We start from the raw sequence: 16842 nt of genomic DNA, 5'->3' as shown, positions 1-16842 counted from the left end.
CGTCAAGATGCTCAGAGCAACAACAAATACAGGGTTTCACGTAAGTATAATGCTCGAGTTGACCCCCTACATCAAACCTGCTAGCCGCTGCTTCTTTTTCTTGAGAACAGCGATTTCGTCTTTGATCTCGTTCACGATTTCCAGATCAGTTTCCGTAGAGTGCTCTCGGTACAGCGCTCGCAGACGATCACACACGAATGTCCAGGCCTCCATATCCATCCGTTGCTTTTCTCGAAGTGAACGTTCCTTTTCCCACGCTGCTTGCTCGGCTTCGCGTTGCTCACGCTGCCGGAGCAGCTCGAGCTCCCTGCTCGCAATCTCAGATCGCACGGCTTCGCTTTCAGGGTCCATTGGAACCGCCACTTTGACGTTACCGTCTTGTCTTGGGCGTTTTACAGCAGGTTCAGGAACTGAGTGTTGAGAGCTCACCGACCACCCCGTGGCATCATCAGCCACATTTTGTCGCTCGAGGTTTTCATTGTTACGAGCCTCGCCATGCACCAATAATACAGGTTGCTCGCCGTAGTTATCGGCCTCGGGCGAGTGAGGAAATGAACTGGTAGAGCCGTTTTCAGAACGTGGGTGCTTACCCAGTCTCGTGCTCAAATCAATTTCGCGTTGGATGGAGCGGGCTTCGAGCACTTCTTCGGACGGCGCCTTGCCCCTATCATGCTTCCAGTTGACCAGTTGTCGGAACTTGCTTTTGACCCCAGTGACATTCCGCTGCGAGCGCTCATTAGGGATGCAATGGTTCATGCGATACAGCTGCAGCACCTGCTCCCAACTGGCCGGACCCACAGGCAGGACCTGTTTGACGCAAGCGAGCAGAGCCCTCATGTCTGACCGCGTGTAGCCCTCTGACCCGAGCGTCCTTCCACCACGCCGAGGCTCACTAACAGGGAAATTCCCCCCTCCCTCACTGCTCGGAGCGCTCTTCTCTAGTGGGCTGGCTGTTTCCGTCGTGGAGGCCTCCGCCTCGACCTCGCTGCCGCGTCTGTCATCCGCTGGGCGTGCGGCCACCTCGACCTGACTCCTGAGATCGTCCAGCTGCGCCGACACGGCCTTCCCGAGCTGGTTGGTCTTGGCAACAATGCTGGATTGGATCGCCAGCGCCTCCGTGACCAGGGAGCGTGGCATGACTTCCACGTCCGCCCTGAGCCACGTGCGGAACTTGTGCTTGAGCGAGACGCCGTCCCTGCTGACGCGGTCGTTGGGCACCGCGTACTCCCTGCAGTACTCGTCGGCCACCTGCTCCCAGTCCGAGCGGTGCACCGGCAGGAGGTGCCGCACCGCGCTCAGGATGGCCTGCGAGTCGGCGGGCGAGAAGCCCTCGGCGCCCCGCACGCGGCCTCCTCGTCGCTGCAGACACTTGCCGTCCGTCGTCTTGGCCTCCATCATGTCCACGATGGCGCCAGCCTCCTGCACGTCCGGGTGTGCGTCCTTGCCGGGCGCGAAGCTGCGCGCCAACTGCTTGAACTTGACCTTGAGCGAGTGCGCGTCGCGCAGAGACCGCCCCTTGGGGCCGGCGTGCGTCTCGCGGTACTCCTCCAGCACCTGGTCCCATTCCTCGGCGGTCGTCGGCACCACGTGGCGCACGCACTTGAGCAGCGCGAGGATGTCCTCTCTGTGGTAGCCCTCGGCGCCGCGCACGCGCCCGCCGCGGCGCTGCAGCGGGCGCTCGAGCTGCCCGCTCATGCTCATCTGGGTCCGGATCCCCTTTCTTCTGTGCCAAATTTTGAACGGTCAGCTGGCTTCCTAATTTCTTTCGACGCTTTCGACTTGGCTTCACTATGCGGTTGATACAGAAATATTCTGAAACTTGTTTATTTTTGCAGGAATCAAATAAAGAACTAAAACGATGCTGCTTGGGTGCGAAGATCTGACGGACGCAGCGGCGGCGATGGAGGCGCTGGGCGCCGACCCGGAGCTCGCGGGGCGTCGCCAAGCCATACTGAACGACCCGGTCATGGTGGTGACACGTGAGAGCGGACTGAGGAGCATTCACGTTTTGTCGGAAGAAATGGCGTTCGTGGCTCCGGTCGAGCACAATTTGGATCTCGTGGCCTCGGACGACGCCACCACGTGCTCCATCGTGGTGCTAATTGGTGACGGCGTCGTGGCTGTGGCGCACTTGGACTCCCAGCTGCAGATGGCGTTTTTCCTGAAGAAATGGGAGACTTTGACGAGCGGCACGCCGACTCGAGTGGCCATTGTGGGGGGATACGACGATGAGAGAGGCATCGCTCACCCGATCTCCATCGACATTCTGCAGGCTCTTTTGAGCAGTCAGGTGGTGTATCAGGTCGAGCAGTTTGTGACCGGCACGTGGAACACGAAGCAGACCGACGAGGGCGTTCTGCTGCCACGTACGAGGGGGGTCGGATACTTCCCTGCAGAAGACGCGTTTCGCTGCGTGGAGTTCGAGGCTGATGCAAGACTACCGCTAGTGCCATTGAGGTTCGCGGGGGTGTCACCACATCCACTACACATGTTGGTATGCTGCGTGGAGAAGGAGAAGCCTCTTGAGGTCACAATAGGGCCGTACTGGGGCACATTGCTGTCGCCTGAATCATGCCCCTACATGCTAGCTTTAGACGACGACGAGTTGCTTCCTAGGATTTCCACCTCACCATTTGCTGAGGGTTCCAAGTTTCTTCAAGACATGAGGGATATGCTCGATTTCATAAGTAGCTGTTCACTGCGTAGCCTGGGTGACATCCTGGTTCTAACTTTACCATCGACACGGCAAAACTGGAACGAGCATTCGCAACAAACATAATTTCTGAGGGCTAAGTTTAGGGTGAAGAAGCTCGCCTGGTCATTGTCCTAGCATCATGCAACATTAACGAGCAGCAATGGAGCCGAGTTTCGTTGTGAATCCGTATGTCCAAGCATCAGCACCTTCGAGCCATAAAATCCGTGAAATACTAAACCGAGAAGAGGCTTCATACGAAGCTTGGCGAAAGACAAGAAAACCTGTACGACTTCCCTACGCGAGCAAGAAACTCAACAACCAACTCAAGTCGCTTGGTGTTGCCCGTGACTCGAATCAATCAAAGACCTCGAGTACAGTGAGATCTACACCCAACAGTGTTGACTCTACTACAGAAGCCAGATCAGATGTGGCAGGGCAAAACAGAACTCAATCACAGCCAAGCGTGCGCGCGGGTACGATAGTTTCAGCTACAATTACCAAGCGCCACGGAATGTCGATTGCAGAAGACCTTCCTCGTTCCATGGAAACGCTTCCGAGCATTACTGGAGTTGACGTCCATCAGAAGCCTGCGCAGGCTCCAGATCTCACGAGCAAGCTGGCGGGTGATGTTATGCCTCGCAAAGGCTTCCGAAGACGATTTCATCAATACCTGTATGATTTCCATTCTCGACAAGTATTCTCTTTTGCTAGAAATGAAGTAGAGGAACTGGAAGATGCAATTAAACGAGTCGGAGATTCGATAAAAGAAACCAAATCTGTGAGTGGTGAAAGCTATAGCAGTGATACCGATTGCTTCTCTACGAGAAGCATTGAAGTGGGACCCCAAAAACAGCAAAGCGATTGCATGCTCAGCGGACTAGGTTTCTTGTCTGACGCCGACTATGATGCAATTTTCAAAGTGGATTGGAAGTCCAGCGATGCAGAGAAAACCGTACGCGACGCTGTCGATCGCAAACGTATCCGCGAAATTCTGCGGAGATCATACCGTATGTTGCTGTGGTTCTTTCGCTACTACGCTGGAAACGCTGCTCATGCACTTGCATCGGAGCGCCGCGTAAGTACTGGTGCGATTACAGCTATCGGAGAAGGGTTATTTGAGATTCCTAGCCGCGTTCGCCTGTTGGAAGACTTAAATGTGCAGTGCGTAGATGCTGCAAAATTCAGCGTTACCGATACGCCACTGCAGCGGGAGGGCTTGATTGACTTTCTCCTTAATGTCGCTCGGATGATGTGCACGCATTCGCCAAATCCAAACCGTCTTCGTATGGTCATAAGTGAGGGAATTGAGATGTCGGATGCTGTGAAGACACTTGTGCACGATCATTTTGGCGTATTTGCGCAGATTCAGGATGTGGATCACTTTCGAACTCTATTCCTCCGTAAAACCGAGGCATTTGCGAAAAGCTTTCGCATTTCAAATGGCAGTGCTCCGCGTAGACTTCATGCCATTATCGAAATGCACATGACGAATTTGACCAGCTTCTTTGATGAACTAGTCATTGCTGGAGCTCTCACACGCAGTGGTGCCATTAATGACCGTGGCAAGGGTCCACAACGACCTAGGGGCAAAGGCCTCGTGTGTACTCAGTTTCTTAAAACACTGCGTGCGGTCAACTTGATCACAAGTAGAGGCGGTCCTGCCGCAACTAGCAGCAACACCAGTAGTACTGGTGATCCGTCTGGAGGCCCCGCCGGCGTTGATGAAGTTCGAGCAGTGCGAATTTTTCTATCGTGCCTCCCCATGTCGACGGTCGATGAAAGTGGCGACCAAGATGCCGCTAACAGCGGCACAGCTAAAATCGAGCCTCGGGAGCTAACGCTGAGCCAATTCATAGAAGCGCTATTGCGGGTGGCGTTTACGTGGAAGGAACTCCAAATCTGCCGGGGAGGGTTTGATGTGTGTCCTAACCAAATGACGTCGGATTGGTGTCAATGCATTCCAGCCTCAGCAAACTACGCCTTCGATGTTTTTGAAGATGCCACTGAAGAAATCTTCGCGCGAATCCATGCATACCGCCTCAAGCGGGCTAAGCATCGAACGAGCATGAGGTTAAAGTCGATGAAAATGAAGTCGCATCATTCGCTTCATTCGCTAGTTGCTTTGGCAACCGGACAAAAAGCTCCGACGCGCTTGTTGCCTGTGGATGGGAAATCGATGAACATTGATCCTGAAGATTGACGCAGCGTCCATGGGGACGTAGCCTACAACCTCTATTTTCGCGCGTATTCCTTTCGTTTTTGTTTTTGTTTTCGAAGCGTCGCTGGCATTTGAAACAAACCACGACAATCCTCGTGTTCCCATGCCTCCAGCGCCGAAGTTTGAAGTCCCCGATGTGGACACGAATCCTTTCAAGATGGCTGCTGTAGGGAACCTGCAGTTGCTGAAGACGCTTGTGGAACCGGAAGAGAACGCGGAGGGCAAGACGCCGGCACCGTTGAACGTGAATGCGAAGGATCCGTACGGCTGCACGCCGCTGATCTGGGCGGCTCGGAACGGCTACCTAGAAGTTATGGACTACCTCGCTGCCCACGGAGCTGACCTCGAGGTCACCAGCTTTGGTGGCCTGCGCGCTCTGCACCATGCCGTCAACCACTCGCGATTGCCCATCGTCGAGCGGCTGATCGAGCTCGGGGTCACTGTCGAGCCGAAGGATGATGCTGGCAATACGCCTCTACACTTCGCCGCCTCCCGCGGCATCCTGAACCCGATCTTGCTGCTTCTGAATGCCGGCGCCAAGGTCAACGTCACGACAGCTCAAGAAGTGTCCCCGCTCATGAAGGCCGTGTCGGCCGGCCACACGACAGCCGTCGAGAAGCTACTAGACAGCGACGCGAACCCGAACCACGTGAACGCTGAGGGCAACTCGGCTCTCCACCTCGCAGCTCGCGGCGGCTTCAACTCGATCGTCAAGGCGCTGCTGGACGCCGGCGCCACGCCAGCAGTGCGCAACAAAGCCGGCAAAACGCCCGCCGAGCTGGCCTCTTCGTCCAGCATTGCCAAGATGCTAGGATAGATAGGCTGACGTAGGCACACGTGCAGATAGCTTACAACTCGGACACACACATCCCCAGCTCATTTTCACCTGAGAACTGTATCCATTTCCGTGTGATCCCATTTGTAACGGCTCCAAATGCTCCCATAATTTGCGCCCCTTTTGAAACGTGAGCCAGCTCAGCAGCTCCCCACAATCGCCCACGCGAGCAGCACGCAACGATCATGACGGCGCCGCTGGGACTCGAGACCAAGGCCCAACGCGGCATCTTCGTCACGTACATGGGGCTCTGGGTGAGCTACGGGCTGCTGAACGAGCTGGCCAAGCGCGAGAGCGTACGCTTCAACTCGGCCTGCGCCGTGGTGCTCCAGTCGCTGATCAAGCTGCTGCTGGCCGGCTACATGTACCTGACAGCGGACACGCAGGCGACGGAGCCGCTGGGCGCCCGCCTCCGCTTCATGATGACGCAAGCCCGTGAGCACCGCAACCTGCTGCTGCTCTACTTCATCCCGTCGGGGCTCTACGTCGTCTACGACGTGCTGTCCTACGTCAACCTGCGCGCGTTCGACGCCGCGACTTACTTCCTGCTGCTCCAATTCCGCCTCGTGGTGACGGGAGTCCTGCACCAGATGATGTTCTCCAAGAAGCTGAACCGCAACCAGTGGGTCTCCTTGGGGATCACTACGGTCGGGTGCGCCATCAAGACGTTGGGCTCTCAAGACCCTAATGCTTCTGCCAAGCACGGCAACGGCCCTACGCTCATGGCCTACGGACTTCTGATGGTGCAGATGCTGAGCAGCACCTTTGCGGGCGTGTACAATGAAGTCCTGCTCAAGAAACAATCTTCGATCCCGGTGAACCTGCAGAACGTCTTCATGTACATCGACTCGATCGTCTGCACGATGGGGATGCTGGCTCTGGGGCTCACCGGCCAGACGGCGCAAGAGGCGCTTACCATGGCCAACTTCAGCGTGCTTTTCTCGCCCTACGTGCTGCCGATGGTGCTCATCATGTCGTTCATTGGTGTGGTCACGAGTCTCTTCCTCAAGCAGCTTGACTCGATCCGCAAGGCCATTGCGAGTGCTCTGGAGTTGGTGTTCCTGCCGCTGCTCAGCACTGTGTTCTTCGGACAGCCGATCACGTTGTACACGGTGGCTGCCGTTTGCTTCGTGGGCTTTGGCGTCTACATTTATTCGCTCCCAGTCGAGGTCACGGCTTTGACGGGACTGCCCCAGTACTCCAAGGTGGCATCGGGCGAGGGAGTCGAAGAAGAGGGCGACAGCGCAGATACAGTCGCTGCCAGCGAGTCCAGCTCCGCCACCAACAAAGTTGCTTAGAATTAACTGCACGTGGTTGCATATTAATCTTCTTTTCTCTCTAGTCCCGCTTCTTCCTCCTGGGCATGTACTCGTAGAAGAAAGTGGGCAGCTTCTGGTAGATCGTGTACTCGTCCGCGACGTCATGTACCTTGACGTCTGCTGCTTATACCCACGGACACAGAGGTTAGCCAAATTATAGCCCCGAATTGTGCAACCCACTCAAAAGAAAGGTATCCTACCGCTGGCGTTTTGTCCCTGTGCTGTGGTGCCCATAGGCGACGTGTAGAGCTCCCCGATCTCTTTGCCGTAGCGGTCCCAGAGCACCATGATGAGGAATAGCAGGAACAGGAAGAGCACCACCAGGCCGCTCAGAATTTTGAGCTCGAGCGGAATACCGGACCGCACAGAAGCTCCTAGAAGCTCCTTAACGTGCCCTGGCAGCTCCGTGTGCACGCGGGAGGCTGCCGCAGCAGCAGCGGATGCTGCAGGTGTTACTTCCATCGCTGGCATTTCGTCCGATTTTGTGTATGAGCAATGAATTGTGATGCACAAATAGCACAAAATAGTTTGAGACCCAATTTTTAGTCATGTTGAGCTTCAGTTGAAGTGAACTGCAGACACTGCTTTTTACACGAGTCTACCTAGCTGAGCGCTTTGCCGTAGAACATCTTGCCCGGGTTCATAATATCCTTAGGATCCAGAGCCTTCTTGATGGTGTGCATGACGTCCACGCTGTCGCGGTGCTCCACTGACAAGTACTTCATTTTGCCAAGACCGATGCCGTGTTCGCCCGTGCAAGTACCTTCGTACTCCAGGGCACGCTCCACCAGGCGATTCGAGAAGCTTTTGACCTTGGCCATAAGCTCGGGTTTGTCCTGGTAGAAAGGGATCATCACGTGGAAGTTTCCGTCGCCAACATGACCAACAATTGCTCCGAACAAGCCCGTTTCCTGGAGATCGGCCTGGGTCTCGACAATCACGTCAGCCAGTTTTGAAGGTGGCACGGCAACATCAGTGACAAGTCCTCGGCTTCCTGGCATTTGACTCTACGGAGCGAAAAAAATATGCATCAGTGGTCACTTCAACTGTGTCAATTACAAGAGCTTCACGTACCAACGTAGCCCACCAAGCAGTGTGGCGGCCACTCCACAGCTTTTTGCGCTCTTCCGGACTCGTCGCCAACTCGATATCCTTCGCGTCAAAGTCGTTGGCGATTTCTACAACGACAGAACTCTGCTCTTCCACCTCGCCTGGAGAGCCGTGGTGCTCGATGATCAGCGACGGCCGCACTGGGTTGTCCAGCTTTGAGTACTTGTTGATCGCCTCGACAGCATTCTCGTCCATCAGCTCCATGCGTGCCACTGGGATGCCCATTTGCATGACGGTCGCGCACGTATCAACCGCGTCTTTCATCGTGTTGAATGAACAAATCATTGTCTTTTCGGCCTCCGGATTGCCAAAGAGTCGAAGTTCCGCCTGACAAACCCAGCATTAGATTCGTTTGCACAGACGTAAGCTCGAATTCTGCAGCACATACCTCAGTGACAACTGCCAGGGTACCCTCCGACCCGATAATCAAGCGCGTGAGGTCGTATCCCGCTGACGATTTTCGCGTTTTAGAGCCGGTCTGGATGATACTTCCATCGGCCATGACAGCAGTGAGCGCCATCACGTTCGTCTTCATGTTCCCGTAGCTACAATCAAAGATGGATTAGCGTCGCCCAGGCGAACTCTTAACAAGGCAGAATCGCACCGGACAGTGGTGGTGCCCGAGGCATTCGTGCTGATCATGCCACCGATACTTGCGTTGGCTCCAGGGTCGACGGGGAAGAACAAGCCCGTAGCTCTCAGATCTGTATTCAGTAGCTCCCGCGTGACGCCAGCCTGTACACGGCAGCTCATATTTTCCGGTTCCACCTGGGCAATATGCACACGCTAGGTTAACAGAGAACGCTCTCTTTTCTGGCCGTGCCACTACCACCACCGACCTTGAGAATCTTGTTCATGCCGGTCAGGTCGATGGAGACACCGCCAAAGGTAGCGGAAATGTGTCCTTCTAGCGACGACCCAGCACCGAAGGGGATGACAGGAGTTCCAGCAGCGGCACAAATCTTGATCACCTGTGAGACCTCTTCCGTCGACTCCACGAAGGCCACTGCATCGGGAGGGGTGACCTTGTGATATGACTCGTCCGTGCCGTGTTGCTACCGATACACAAGCACCGTCACGTACGTTAATTCCACATCGCACGCGCATGCGGGGCCAGAAGGGGTTCTACGCACCTCTAAGACGGAACGAGAGGTCGAAAGGCGATCCCCCAGCAACTCCCTCAGAGCCGATATGGTCTCAGGTGAAGCGGTGCGACGCGTGCTGAGCAACCGGGCCTGACGAGGGCGGCGCGCGACAGCGGGGAGCAGTTGGCGCCACATTGTCGAGGGGGTCCGGAAATGGGCCTGCTGATGGAGATGCGCATCAAACCTGGATAACTTACCCTGTAAACGTGTCCCGTATGTTGTATCATACAGTATACGGGCCACGCTTAGCCTGTATGATGTGTGTACGGACAAAAACTTCAACTTAAGCAACTTGTTGGTTCAACACTGTTGAATCAACAGGTAGGTTGGTTGAGATTCACTGGCAGCTCTTCAGCTACGTACTGCGGGCCTTGCCGTAGAAGATTTTGCCTGGGTTCAGGACGTCGAGAGGGTCCAACGCTTTCTTGATCGCGAGCATGACGTCGACAGCATCCCCGTGCTCCATCGGCAAGTAGTCCATTTTGCCAATGCCAATGCCATGTTCTCCTGTGCAAGTGCCTCCGCAAGCCAGCGCGCGTTTCACCAAGCGATGCGAAAACTTCTTCATTCGCTCAAGGTGCTCCTTGTTCTCTTCGGTGAACGGGATCAGGACGTGGAAGTTGCCATCACCAACGTGCCTGCAGCGACGATCGTGTTAGTAAGAACCAAACACGGCAGCTTCCAAGCACGAAGAAGCAATGGAAACGCACCCCACGATTATCCCGATCAGATCGGAATCCTTCAAGTCCTGCTGAGTCTCGACCACTGCATCCGTTAGCTTGGAGAATGGCACTGCCACATCGGCAGAGAAGCCACGGCTGCCAGGGACTTGGCTCTGTATCGCATCGCACGAGACCAGCATCTTAGCACTGCTAACTTAGTTACTATCGTTTGCAAATTCCTTACGTACCAGTACCGCATGCCATACCGAGTGCCGCCCACTCCACAGACGCTTCCGATCTTCAGCAGTTGTGGCGACCTCGATACCTGTGGCACCGAAGTCTCGCGCAATTTCTTGCACAATACTGCTTTGCTGCTCCAGTTCATTTGCGGAGCCGTGATGCTCGATGATCAAGGATGGACGAAGCGGGTTGTTTAGATTCGAGTACTTGTTCACAGCGTCGACGACGTTTTCGTCCATCATCTCCATCCTTGCCACGGGAATTCCAGATTGCATGACTGCGGTGCATGTATCGATAGCGTCTTTCATCTTGTCAAACGAGCAGATCATAGCCTTCTCGGCCTCAGGAATGCCGCAGAGTCGAAGTTCTACCTACGATAGCATGGTTGCTGTTAGTCATCGACAATAAGATCTCCGCAAAAATACTCCTCCTTCACCTCGGTCACAATTGCCAACGTGCCTTCAGCTCCGATTAAAAGCCGAGTAAGGTCATAGCCAGCAGAAGATTTCCGCGTTCTGTGTGCAAGTAGCAACACACGGAAAGGTGAGTACACCAGCGTATTAACAACAACAATCAAGCGACGAACCTCGATCCTGTCTTAATGATGCGCCCATCGGCCATGACTGCAGTCAGAGACAACACATTTGTCTTCATGTTTCCATACCTGCATTTGCATAAATTTATCAGCATTCTTGTTTTGTGTCCATGTGCCGTTCAAGACACACTTACTTGACTGTTGTTGTTCCTGAGGCATTGGTGGCAACCATTCCTCCGATCGTAGCGTTCGCACCCGGATCCACAGGAAACATTAGACCAGTGGCACGCAAGTCTGCGTTCAACTGCTCGCGAGTGACACCCGCCTCCACCTTGACGCTCATGTTTTCTCGATCAAGCTGCGAAGACGCAAACCCACATCATATACGTCACCGCCTCGGTCTCCACCTCCATTTCCTGTTGCTGTCATTGGCACGGTACCTTCAGAATCTCGTTCATCCCCGACAAATCAACCGAGACGCCTCCAACTACAGCCGAGATATGCCCTTCGATCGATGTGCCGGCACCAAACGGGATGATAGGTGTGTTGGTTGCTGCACAGATCTTGACCACCGCCGACACCTCGTCGGTAGATTGGACGAAGGCAACCGCATCAGGCGGTGTTACCTCGTGATAGGATTCATCCGTTCCGTGTTGCTAAGAGAGATCACCGAGCACGAGTCAGAACACAACATGAGCCAAGTCCGCCATGCAGTCGGTCATAACCGCGCAGAGGGAACGGACCTCAAGCACGGAACGCGAGGTCGATAAGCGATCGCCCAGCAGATCTTTCAAAGCCGAGATGGTTGCTGGCGGGGCCGTCCGCCGCGTGGCCAGGGAGCGACTGCAAACCTGCGGTAGCGGTGCCGCCCGCTGCCGTGATGCATGTTGCTGGAGCGCGGGTGTCGCCCTCAGCGACACCACCCGGACGGGCATAACACGATGCCACATATCCTCGACGTCGACTTTTCCGGTGTGATGCGTTGTGAGTTGATTTGCGTGACACGGTGAGCCAGGTCATGATGGGCTCTGTTGCTGTAAGACCTCACTACACACTGCACGTTAGTATTTGGGGGCTGCTCTTTATTATCTGAATATCACGGCTTAGTGCTTCGCGCTGCCGTAGAAAATCTTGCCCGGGTTCATGATGTTCTTGGGGTCGAGCGCCTTCTTAATCGTGTGCATCACGTCCACGCTGTCACCATGCTCCTTCGACAGGTAGTTCATCTTGCCGTTGCCAATGCCGTGCTCACCCGTGCACGTGCCCTCGTACTCGATGGCGCGGTTCACCAGACGGTCCGAGAAGTCGCGAACCTTCTGCATCAGCTCCTCGTTGTCCTGGTAGAACGGCAGCATAACGTGGAAGTTGCCATCGCCAACGTGGCCGACGATCGTGCCGAACAGACCAGTCTCCTTCAGGTCCGCCTGCGTCTCCACGATGACGTCCGTCAGCTTCGAGAACGGCACAGCGACATCCGTCGACAGACCGCGGCTGCCAGGCATCTGGCTCATCGTAGCGTACCAAGCCGCGTGACGGCCACTCCAGAGCTTCTTGCGCTCTTCCGCACTCGTAGCCAGCTCGATATCCTTCGCCTCGAAGTCGTTGGCGATCTCCACCACAACGGAGCTCTGCTCCTCCACCTCGCCGGGCGAGCCGTGGTGCTCGATGAGCAGAGACGGCCGCACGGGCGTCTCCAGCTTCGAGTACTTGTTGATCGCCTCCACGGCGTTTTCGTCCATCAGCTCCATGCGCGCCACAGGGATGCCCATCTGCATGACGGTCGCGCACGTGTCAACGGCGTTCTGAATCGAGTCGAACTGGCAAATCATTGTCTTCTCCGCCTCGGGGATACCAAAGAGACGCAGTTCAGCCTCCGTGACGATACCCAGCGTGCCCTCCGAGCCGATAAGCAGACGGGTAAGGTCGTAGCCAGCCGAAGACTTGCGGGTCTTGGAGCCCGTCTTGATGATGCGTCCATCCGGCATGACGGCCGTCAGCGACATGACGTTCGTCTTCATGTTGCCGTAGCGCACGGTGGTAGTGCCCGACGCGTTGGTCGAGATCATGCCACCGAGCGTGGCGTTGGCACCCGGGTCCACCGTGAACATGAGGCCCGTCGCGCGCAGGTCGACGTTGAGCTGCTCGCGCGTGACGCCAGCCTGCACCTTGCAGCTCATGTTCTCGGGTTCTACGCTCAGGATGCTGTTCATGCCCGTGAGGTCGATGCTGACGCCGCCCTCCGTGGCGGAGATGTGGCCCTCGAGCGACGAGCCCGCGCCGAAGGGGATGACGGGCGTGCCGGCGGCCGCGCAGATCTTGACGACCTCCGCCACCTCCTCCGTGGACTGCACGAAGGCGACGGCGTCGGGGGGAGCCACGGCGTGGTAGGACTCGTCCGTGCCGTGTTGCTGAGAAGGAGCAGGTCGTTCATAGATACATGTTAGAGGGGGAGAAGATGCGCAACGAGCATTTGCTGCGGGTGCTACAGAAGCCGCCAGCACGCACCTCCAGAACGGACGTGGCGGTCGAGAGGCGGTCGCCCAGCAGCGCCTTGAGCGCCGAGAGCGTCTCCTCCGACGGCACGCGACGCGTGCTCATGAGGCGGCCCTGCTGGCTCAGCAAGAGGGACGAGCGCGCAGCGCTGAGGCGCGCGGAGTTGGCAGCGAGGCGGCTCCACATGGCGATCGGGTGCTTGCTACGGATGAAGTCGAGGAATGAGCCCGAGCCGTGGCCGCCCTAGATACGTATGACGCGCCACTTGGCCCCAAGCAGAAACCCTTTTTACGCACAAGTATGCGACATCTTGAATGATTCGAGCGCAACGCAAGGTTCTGATGAGCAACGTAAGACCTGAAAACCCTTGTAATTTGATAGAGTGGGAACGAATGGCATCAGGAAATGGATCTTAAGTTTAGTGAAATGAAAGAAATAACGATACTTTCACCCCTCCTAGAATCCTGCCCATCTTGGGTTGCGCCAAAACCAGCGGAAAAAAAGAAACCGCGGCTTGAGTTGCCAAGGCCGCAATCGCGGCATTGCGGCTTTGCCCTGGTGTGCAGTCCGCCCCGCGCTATGGCCAGCAAGCAACACCAGTGTTGGGTGAAAGCCGCTCAGAGCCTTTGACTGATCGCGGCAGGTTTGTTTTGTCGGCGAACCCTCGTTGCGCAATTTGACGGCGTGGTTGCGGTCCACCATTTTTGTTGGGTAAGCCTCCGGCCTGCAGATGAGAGGCTGTCGCACGGCCGCGACTGGCACCCTCTGGGCTCTGCTTTTTGGTGGTGGCGAGGCTCGCCAGACGAGCACGGCAGGAAGCCTTGCCGGCGGTGGACCACCGCGGACAAGTGCGGACACCAACGCTGGTGGAGACGCTGCTGCATATCAGCGCCGCGGACGAGGCTGTTGAAGTGACATCGCGTCCACAGTTTGTGGTAGCAGCACTTCGACAAGCTTTGGATCACATTCTGTGGCTTTAGTACATTTTATCAACCGGTTTCATGTGCCACACACGCTGATAGCTTGTGGGCGTTTGTGGCTGAAAAAAGCAACTCCGTCCATCATGATGCTGCGATCTGTGCAGCGCATTGCCCGCCGCGCCGGCGCCTCGGCCGCGGCCAACAGCCGTCGCGCTGTGCAGCGCTCCACGCTCCCGCGTGCGTCCGCCTCCATCTCGCGTTTGGCGCAGCGCGGCGCCAAGCTCGCGCCGTCGGCGCAGCAGCTCAGCCTCAGCGCGTGCTTCAGCACCAGCGCCACGGACGACAAGGCGGACCGCCGTGAGTTCCAGGCGGAGACGCGCCAGCTGCTCGACATCGTGACGCACTCCATCTACACGGACAAGGAGGTGTTCATCCGCGAGCTCATCTCCAACGCCTCCGATGCGCTGGAGAAGCTGCGCCACCTGCAGTCCACGGGCTCCGCCATCCAGGACGCCGAGCTCGAGCCCAAGATCGTCATCACCACCGACGAGAAGGCCGGCACACTCACCATTGCGGACACGGGTGTGGGCATGTCCAAGGACGAGCTCATCGAGAACCTGGGAACGATCGCGCGCTCGGGCTCCAAGGCTTTCTTGGAGCAGCTCAAGGAGAGCTCCCCCAGCGATTCGGGCGACGCGCTGAGCGGCATCATCGGCAAGTTCGGAGTTGGCTTCTACTCGGCCTTCATGGTCGCCGACAAGGTCGAGGTCTTCTCGCAGTCAGCGGTCGCTGGCCGCCAGAGCCACCTGTGGCGCTCGGACGGCAGCGGATCGTACGAGGTTGCCGAGGCGAGCGACGTTGCGCGTGGCAGCAAGATCGTGATCCATCTGAAGGACTCCTGCAAGGAGTTCGGCACCAAGACCAAGGTGGAGTCCATCATTCGCCGCTACTCGAACTTCGTGTCGTTCCCGATCGTGCTCGACGGCGACACCGTGAACACGGTCCAGGCTCTGTGGACCAAGAGCGAGAGCGAGGTTACGGACGAAGAGTACACCGAGTTCTACAAGTTCATCGCCAACGCGTTTGACGAGCCGGCCTACCGCATCATCTTCAAGGCCGATGCGCCCATTGAGCTGAAGACGCTTTTCTTTATCGGATCCTCGCACACCGAGAAGTTTGGCTACGCTCGTCTGGAGCCTGGCGTGAGCCTCTACTCGCGCAAGGTTCTTATTGAGCGCAACTCGCCCGACATCCTTCCGGACTGGATGCGCTTCGTGCGTGGTGTCGTTGACAGCGAGGACCTACCGCTTAGTCTTTCGCGTGAAAAGATGCAGGATAGTCGCCTCATTCACAAGATCCGCGATGTGTTGACGAGACGAATCATTCGCTTCCTGGAGCGTCAGGTAAGACAGCTTCATAGAGCCATCTCGATCGACTATTTCTTGATGATTAACTTTGTTATGCCTTTTTGCCATGCTATTTGTTGTGAACACAGTCCACGAAGGAACCGGAGAAATTCGAGAAGTTCTTCACGGAGTTCGGTCAGTTCGTTAAGGAAGGTATTTGCACGGACTTCCAGAACAAGGACGCTCTCGCGAAGCTGCTGCGATACGAGTCCAGCCAGGTTGATGAAGGCAAGCTGACCACTCTTGATGAGTACGTGTCGCGCTGCCCGCCGGACCAGAACGAGATCTACTATCTGTGTGCGCCTACCCGCGCTATCGCTGAATCCTCGCCGTACTTCGAGGCCTTCAAGTAAGTGCACATTACTTGTTAAGTCCGGCAAACGTTGATAGTTATACTGACGTTATACGTTGTGTACAACAGGAAATTGAACAAGGAAGTGCTGTTTGTGTACAGCCCCATCGACGACTTTGTGATGACGAACGTTGCCGAGTTCAACGGCCGCAAGGTGGTGTCGGCGGAGCACGCGAAGGTTGACGTTGACAGCGATGATGACAGCGCGTCTGGAAAGAAACTGTCGAAGGAGGAGCAGCAGCTGTTCGGTGCTTGGCTTAAGCTCACCTTGGAGGACAGCGTGAAGGAAGTCAAGGTACTGCTTTGACATTTTCATTCGATTGCAACTCAGCAACTGATTCGATTACTTGCCTGCCTGCTTGCTTGCAGTTCACCTCCCGCCTAACCGACTCGCCCGCTATTATCGTGGACCACGAGTCTGCTTCGATTCGCAAGTAAGTTGGCTGGGGTTTGCGGTTTTCACGGGGACTTTTACTGAAGATATTGTAAACTCTTTCGCGCAGGATGATGCAGATGGTGAATGACCGCGCTGGTCAGGACATGAGTGGTCTCTCCAAGAACGTGATGGAGATCAATCCCAACCACAGCATCATCGTGGACCTGAACGCGCTGCGGGAAGTCAACGACGCCCTCGCCAAGAAGGTGGCCCGTCAGGTTCGTCCCGCAGTCTCTGCATCCTGGCGCAGGGTACATTGCATTTATTAACCTCTGTTGCTATGCCTCACCAGATCTACACCAACGCGACGGTGGCTGCTGGCCTTGTTGAGGACGGCCGCACCATTCTTGGCGGCCTGAACGAGATCCTCGCCGAGCTTCTGGAGCAGAGCCTGCACAAGAAGGACGAGTAGAGCGATTCTCCGGGAATGTAGGGAGCAGTCCGAATACGTTGCAGCCTTCTGTCGGCTTGCACTG

General features: G+C 56.2%; 8 protein-coding genes across 10 annotated transcripts; 3 read left to right on the top strand and 5 right to left on the bottom strand.

The window, feature by feature from the left end:
• Positions 1 to 66: 66 nt before the first annotated feature.
• Positions 67 to 1701, bottom strand: IUM83_04466 (Phosphoglycerate mutase family; the record flags this gene model as incomplete). The annotated part of the gene is made up of 1 exon (XM_067928549.1): positions 67 to 1701. The coding sequence occupies one exon, from the start codon at positions 1699 to 1701 to the stop codon at positions 67 to 69; it is 1635 nt and encodes a 544-aa protein (XP_067792592.1).
• Positions 1702 to 1900: 199 nt separating this feature from the next.
• On the top strand, positions 1901 to 5730 carry IUM83_04465 (ankyrin-like protein; the record flags this gene model as incomplete). The annotated part of the gene is made up of 2 exons (XM_067928548.1): positions 1901 to 2366; positions 5027 to 5730. The coding sequence occupies 2 exons, from the start codon at positions 1901 to 1903 to the stop codon at positions 5728 to 5730; spliced, it is 1170 nt and encodes a 389-aa protein (XP_067792728.1).
• Positions 5731 to 5933: 203 nt separating this feature from the next.
• IUM83_04464 (Drug/Metabolite Transporter (DMT) Superfamily) lies at positions 5934 to 7046 on the top strand (the record flags this gene model as incomplete). Its single annotated transcript, XM_067928547.1, has 1 exon — positions 5934 to 7046. The coding sequence occupies one exon, from the start codon at positions 5934 to 5936 to the stop codon at positions 7044 to 7046; it is 1113 nt and encodes a 370-aa protein (XP_067792727.1).
• Positions 7047 to 7086: 40 nt separating this feature from the next.
• On the bottom strand, positions 7087 to 7538 carry IUM83_04463 (uncharacterized protein; the record flags this gene model as incomplete). Its single annotated transcript, XM_067928546.1, has 2 exons — positions 7087 to 7184; positions 7268 to 7538. 2 exons carry the CDS (start codon positions 7536 to 7538, stop codon positions 7087 to 7089), a joined length of 369 nt encoding a protein of 122 aa, XP_067792809.1.
• A 131-nt stretch (positions 7539 to 7669) lies between these two features.
• Positions 7670 to 9457, bottom strand: IUM83_04462 (glycolate oxidase, subunit GlcD; the record flags this gene model as incomplete). The annotated part of the gene is made up of 6 exons (XM_067928545.1): positions 7670 to 8074; positions 8142 to 8504; positions 8566 to 8722; positions 8782 to 8945; positions 9017 to 9232; positions 9311 to 9457. The coding sequence occupies 6 exons, from the start codon at positions 9455 to 9457 to the stop codon at positions 7670 to 7672; spliced, it is 1452 nt and encodes a 483-aa protein (XP_067792730.1).
• Positions 9458 to 9677: 220 nt separating this feature from the next.
• Positions 9678 to 11595, bottom strand: IUM83_04461 (glycolate oxidase, subunit GlcD; the record flags this gene model as incomplete). Of its 2 annotated transcripts, none has more annotated exons than XM_067928543.1 (8): positions 9678 to 9960; positions 10033 to 10157; positions 10233 to 10595; positions 10661 to 10739; positions 10811 to 10888; positions 10954 to 11117; positions 11200 to 11415; positions 11503 to 11595. In XM_067928543.1, the coding sequence occupies 8 exons, from the start codon at positions 11593 to 11595 to the stop codon at positions 9678 to 9680; spliced, it is 1401 nt and encodes a 466-aa protein (XP_067792594.1). The 2 variants fall into 2 exon arrangements, with proteins under 2 accessions (XP_067792594.1, XP_067792593.1); XM_067928544.1 differs by having other exon boundaries at positions 10670 to 10739.
• A 267-nt stretch (positions 11596 to 11862) lies between these two features.
• IUM83_04460 (glycolate oxidase, subunit GlcD) lies at positions 11863 to 13438 on the bottom strand (the record flags this gene model as incomplete). Its single annotated transcript, XM_067928542.1, has 2 exons — positions 11863 to 13167; positions 13265 to 13438. 2 exons carry the CDS (start codon positions 13436 to 13438, stop codon positions 11863 to 11865), a joined length of 1479 nt encoding a protein of 492 aa, XP_067792808.1.
• An 877-nt stretch (positions 13439 to 14315) lies between these two features.
• IUM83_04459 (heat shock protein 75 kDa, mitochondrial precursor) lies at positions 14316 to 16778 on the top strand (the record flags this gene model as incomplete). Of its 2 annotated transcripts, none has more annotated exons than XM_067928540.1 (6): positions 14316 to 15575; positions 15668 to 15828; positions 16000 to 16225; positions 16300 to 16364; positions 16434 to 16584; positions 16659 to 16778. In XM_067928540.1, the coding sequence occupies 6 exons, from the start codon at positions 14316 to 14318 to the stop codon at positions 16776 to 16778; spliced, it is 1983 nt and encodes a 660-aa protein (XP_067792665.1). The 2 variants fall into 2 exon arrangements, with proteins under 2 accessions (XP_067792665.1, XP_067792664.1); XM_067928541.1 differs by having other exon boundaries at positions 15668 to 15927.
• Positions 16779 to 16842: the final 64 nt, after the last annotated feature.

This window comes from Phytophthora cinnamomi (assembly GCF_018691715.1).
Source record: "Phytophthora cinnamomi strain GKB4 chromosome Unknown Contig33, whole genome shotgun sequence".
In the NCBI taxonomy this organism is placed as follows: Eukaryota; Oomycota; class Peronosporomycetes; order Peronosporales; family Peronosporaceae; genus Phytophthora; species Phytophthora cinnamomi.
Note: the sequence above shows the minus strand (reverse complement) of the source record. Positions and strands in the feature narration are given on the sequence as shown.